This window comes from Coffea arabica, chromosome 7c (genome assembly GCF_036785885.1).
Source record: "Coffea arabica cultivar ET-39 chromosome 7c, Coffea Arabica ET-39 HiFi, whole genome shotgun sequence".
Lineage (NCBI taxonomy): Eukaryota > Viridiplantae > Streptophyta > Magnoliopsida > Gentianales > Rubiaceae > Coffea > Coffea arabica.
In genome coordinates, this window is record NC_092322.1 from 36,271,273 (window position 1) to 36,276,811 (window position 5,539).

At 38.5% G+C, this 5,539-nt stretch overlaps 1 protein-coding gene and 1 long non-coding RNA gene across 2 annotated transcripts; both read left to right on the forward strand.

Annotated features, from left to right (window-relative positions):
- The first annotated feature begins 225 nt into the window (after nucleotides 1–225).
- On the forward strand, nucleotides 226–4,383 carry LOC113699842 (putative late blight resistance protein homolog R1B-23). Its single transcript, XM_072057984.1, has one exon. It carries the CDS (start codon nucleotides 226–228, stop codon nucleotides 4,381–4,383), a length of 4,158 nt encoding a protein of 1,385 aa, XP_071914085.1.
- A 711-nt stretch (nucleotides 4,384–5,094) lies between these two features.
- Nucleotides 5,095–5,539, forward strand: LOC113698997 (uncharacterized). Its single transcript, XR_003450337.2, has 2 exons — nucleotides 5,095–5,129; nucleotides 5,249–5,539. It is a non-coding gene; the product is annotated as an uncharacterized lncRNA (long non-coding RNA).

Consider the following 5,539-nt stretch of genomic DNA (forward strand, 5'->3'; position numbering starts at 1 on the left):
TTGTTTGGCAGCTACACAGAAGTTGCTGGGAAAGTTCCGAAGCACCATATCTTCTGTGAACAAGATGTGTCTTGCAATATTTACACAAAAAGTGGGAAAAAAAAGTCCAGCCTATTGTTTGTTGGCTATTGTTAGATGAGAAAGTTTTGGATCCTGAACTGATTTTATTGAGCAGCTGCTAAACCAGATAAAAATCTAATATCAGAGTGAAAAGAAGATATTATAATGGATATCCCCTCCAGCAGTAACGCCGACTGCTTTGATTTTGCTTTATATGATTATCTGCAGTCGCATCACATCTCCTCCAGCACTAGCACTAGTTGCTTTGATCTTGCTTTAGATATTCTAGCCAAGCTTGACAAAATGCCCCTATTTGGCGGGGACTTCGTGGACCTGAAGAAGAGGGTAAGATTAATGAAAACCTGTTTTCTGTATGTCAAAAAGTGTAGGAGGAGGAGGAACCCCGAAGCGCTTTTGGAGCATGATCGCGAGGACAGGTGTAATATTATGTCTGAAAATTTGAGACGTAGTAGTGTTTGCTTCAGAATTCAAGATGTGGCTATCAGGATGATTCAAGAACTTCAGCCTGCTTATTTTCAATATATTCATTCTGGTCGTTACTTAGATTATGCCAGCATTGAAAGTGCGATTACCAGATCCAAGGAAAATATCAAACTGTTTCTTGAGACAGATCTCAAGAAATCATGCGCCGCCATCATCATCGACTATTACCCACCAGGAGATCCACGACTAGTTATGGATCTTATTATGTGCCTTTTAGAGACTTTGGATGGGCTTTTACGTGTTGGGGAGCTAAGGGATACAATTAGAAATAGGCTAAAACTCTTAAGGAATCTCATTGGCTTTGTGACAATGCAAGGTCTTGAATGTTCGCAACTGACAGATCTCTTGACTTACACTGTAGTTGCAGCTGGAAGCCTGATTTCTATATGTCTGTCTGACTATGATGATGAACAAGCGGTCAATCGAATGGAATCTGAAATTTATCAGCTGATACACGAGAAGATCAATCTTCATGATCTCCAAGTTCGAGAAACTTTTGTCCATGTCCTGACAGCTTCAAAGAAACGACCGAGATCATCATATGATTTAGCCCTTCAGAAGAATGACGATCCAGTGGTAGGCCAGTTTATTGGTTCTCTCTGCTATTATCTTATAGATCTACTAGGATCTTATGCCAGTTTTCAGGTTCCAGTGAAGGATCAAATACTGAAACTCCATGAGGGATTAAGATACCTGGATATCCTTCTTAAACAGGAGGAGAAACTAGGTGATGAAATAAAGGATCTTATTGGAGTTGCGGTCTCTGATGTAGGAATTTTGACCTTCTCCCTTTCTGTCAATGAAATCAAAGAAGGCTTGCCTGAGGAAACAGATCTTGGGGTGTTTCATTTGCACAAAGTTCTCAAATATATGGTGGCAGAGGTTGCACACAATTATCCACTAAAATCACCATATTCATCATTTAATTATCCTAGACCCAATGAGTTGGGCTGTATGGATTCTTTCCTAGAAAATCTCAAGGAACTAGCAAGGTGTGATGAGGCTGATGATTCAATTGGTTTTCAACATCATAGAATCCAAGTGATCCAAAACGATCTCGTATTCTTAAGATCTTTCCTGGAAAATATCAAGGAGCAACGCTATCAGAATGGAAAACTTCAAGCTTTCTGGAGTCATGTTATGGAGGCTGCTTACAAGGCGGAGTTACTGATTGACTTGGCATTTGTTGGTGATAAATGTGAAGATTCTTTGGATGCTGTTTCTAGAGATATCAATCTTTTGAAGATTGAGGCCCCAGAGATCCATAATGGTCAAACCCAAAGAGTTAACAATACTTCCCTTCACATACCATCACAACTTACTATCGCCATGCATGACGAAGATCTGGTAGGTCTCAAAGACGAGGTGGAAACTATTACTCATCGGCTTACGAGAGGATCAAAGCAATTGGATGTTGTTCCCATTGTGGGTATGCCTGGCCTTGGGAAGACCACATTAGCCAATAATGTTTATAATGCTCCTTCAGTTAGGTCACATTTCCATGTTCGTGGTTGGTGTCGTGTTTCTCAAACATATAACATACGCAGTATGTTAGTTCAACTTTTGTGTAGTAGTTCTTCTAAGAGTTCTGATGAATATCTTAAGATGGATGAAAATGATTTGGCCATGAAGCTAAGGCAGGTTTTGCTGAGAAGCAGGTATCTCCTTTTTTTGGATGACTTGTGGGACGTTGAGGCATGGATTTTATTGGAAAAATTACTGCCAAATGATGCCAATGGAAGCAGGATTCTCTTCACCAGTAGATGCCGGTATTTATCTTTGCATTTCGAACCTAATAGCGAGCCTTACCATCTCCGCCATCTTACTGACGAAGAGAGTTGGACATTGCTGCAGAGAAAGCTATTTGGAACGGAAGATTGTCCTCCCGCGCTAAGTGAAGTTGGATCTCAAATATCAAAACTTTGTCAGGGCTTACCCCTCGCAGTTGTCCTTATTGCTGGAATTCTTGCTACTACTGCACAAGATAGCTGGGAAGAAGTTGCAAAAAGTCTAAGTTCTATCGTCCTTGAGGATGAATACTGCATGAAGGCACTTGAGCTGAGTTATAGTCATTTACCAGATTATTTGAAGCCATGCCTTCTGTATTTTGCTGCATTTCAAGAAGATGAGGTTATTAATGTGCGAAGGTTGTTACGGCTTTGGATCTCTGAAAGATTCGTGCAACAAACTGAAGGAAAGAGCTTAAAGGAAGCAGCTTATGACTACTTGACGACTCTAATTAATAGAAGTTTAGTTATGGTTGTCAGACAAAGAAATGTGGGTGGTGCCAAATACTGTCTACTTCACGATTTGGTACACGAGTTTTGTGTGAAAAAAGCCAAAGAAGAAAGTTTTCTATATGCTATTCATAGTTGGAACCCTCTTTGTCTTACTGGACCAAGCAACCCCCACCGAGTTTGTGTTTCCAATGCCAGGGAATTGAAGATTTGGGAGTTAACGCTTATTTTTCCCAATTTACGATCTTTGATCTTGTTTGGACATGTTCATATTGAACATGAAGAGGAGGATTTGGGTATTTTGTTACCTAAACTTCTCAGAGTGTTGGATTTTGGGAGTTTGGGCTTTCGTTACAATTCTTTTCCAATGGAAGTAGTATTGCTTGTTCACTTGAGATACCTGGCGCTCAAACGAATAACATACATCCCATCTGCGATAGCCAACCTCTCAAGGTTAGAAACTCTTATCGTAGTTGATCCGGATTTTGATATTGAGCTGCCAAGTACTATTTGGAACATTAAGACATTGAGTCATCTACGTGTTTTAAATTATCATGGAGTATGGTCAATGGGTTTTATTTTTCCACTTGGAAATCTTGAAGGATCCCCAGATTTAGATCATTTAGACACTTTACACCTTGCAATTGATCCCTCCCCTCAAAGCTTGCAAAAGATACTGAGAAAGTTACCAAGCCTTCGCAGGTTAAAATGTAGGGAACGCTGGAACAGCTCAAGAGAAGCTACCAGAAATTGCAACGAGATTCTTGAGTTTGACGGTTTGAGTCAACTGGAATCACTTTATTTGTTTCGTTTTCATGGATGTGGATTCAAATTCCCGTCGAATTTGAAAAAGTTGGCTCTCTTCTGTAATGGTCAGCCATGGAGTGAAATTTCAACAATTGGAAAGTTGCCCAATCTTGAAGTGCTTAAATTACTTGATCGCTGCTTTGTTGGGGAAGAATGGGAAATGAAAGAAGGGGAGTTCCCTAAACTCCGAGTCTTAAAATTGTCAATGTTGAAATTTCGCAACTGGACTGCATCTTCCGATAATTTTTCCCGCCTTGAGAAATTGGTCTTGCGCTGGTGTGGGGAGCTGGAAAAGGTCCCTTCCTGTTTAGGTGAGTGTGAGACTCTTGAAATGATTCAGGTGAAAGGGTGTCGTGAGTCTGTTGTAGATTCTGTAAAGCAAATTCAACAAGAACAGAAAGATATGGGAAATGAGGTTCTAAGGATCGAAATTGATAATTATGATGATAGATCCATTTCCTCAGAAGAAGAGTCTACAGAAGCAGAGTCAAGTCCCTCAGAAGCAGAGGAGGTTTCTTCAGAAAGAGAGTCTATATCCTCTCATCACGCAGTTGGCAATTGTGAGAGTGAATGTACAGTGGGATTCCACTCATCAGGTCAGATAAAACTATATTTGCATATGTTGAATCAGTTCAATTATATAATTGTTCATGTTTCTCTCAACAGTTTACCACGGCAAACCATTCATGTCTCTTTTTCATCTGTTTATATGTTGAATCAGTCCAATGATATGTTAATTCATGTGTATTTTGAAGCAATTTCTGGAGGCGTCTAAATTCTTTATCTGTTTAAACCTGATGCTGCTGCATAACTTCCTGATACATTTCTGATTGCAGTAGGAAACACATTGATGCACAATCTGTTTCTAAAATCTTCTTCCATGTTGCTACATATTGATATGATACTCAGAACCAGCAGAGCAAAAGCATGACTTGATATGATATACTCAAAACCAGATACACTTTTCTATTCCCAATTTGTGTTTGTAAATAAGAGTAATACAGAAAAGTGTAACTCAACTGATTGATATGTTTAAACATACAATAACAGTTTTGCAACAAATATTAAGTGGAGACAAAAGCCCAAAAAAAAACCTATGGTTGTATTATTTTTCAACAGAGGAAGGGCATAGGACTTAATATGTGTTTTTCTTCACTACAAGATGCTGAAATACAAACATTTTCATTCTTTAATAGGCAATATTTTCGGAAATCAAAAAGGAAGCAATTTTTTCTTAAACTTATTTTTTTTTGTGTGTGGTTTCATGTTTTATTTTGCTATTTTAAGTGGTTTATTGCTCAAACTGATCAAAATGACAAATCAAAGAAACCAGATGACCTATTTTGTTGGGTAATCTGTATACCTCTTCATTCAACTGATGTAGTACTGCAATTATCCCTTCTTCCAGAGTAGATTTCCTCAGCCGGAGAGTCCATTTCTTCTCATCATCACATTAGGCAATGGTAAAGACTGAAGCATTTATGTGTCATCTTGACTTTGTGTGATCATTCCACTCATCAGGTCAGATATAATTGCATGTCCATGTTAATTCAGTTCAATGATATAACTCATGTCCCTTCTTCATCTGTACCAAATTATTTGGTTTGAACCTGATGCAGCAGTATTACTTGTCATTGCAGGGGCAAGCACAGTCATGCATTCTATCAAGCCAATATTATCCATCATAATCTGTTTGTAAAACTAGCTGTTTGTAACTCTCTGTTTAGAGCACAGTCATGGTTTGATGTTTAATAGTGTTTACGATCCATCACAATCTGTTTGTAAAATATTCTCCAAGTTCTTTCCTGATTTTGATGTTTAATAGTTTCATGATCCCAATTTTTCAAATATTCTTCAATCCTGCTACAGATTGAAATGATCCTTAAAACTAGCTGTTTGTAGAATGTTCTCCATGTTCTTTTCTGATTTGA

Excerpts from the sequence above, each read along its gene's own strand:
- LOC113699842 (XM_072057984.1), top strand. The coding sequence starts at position 226 with ATGGATATCCCCTCCAGCAGTAACGCCGACTGCTTTGATTTTGCTTTA.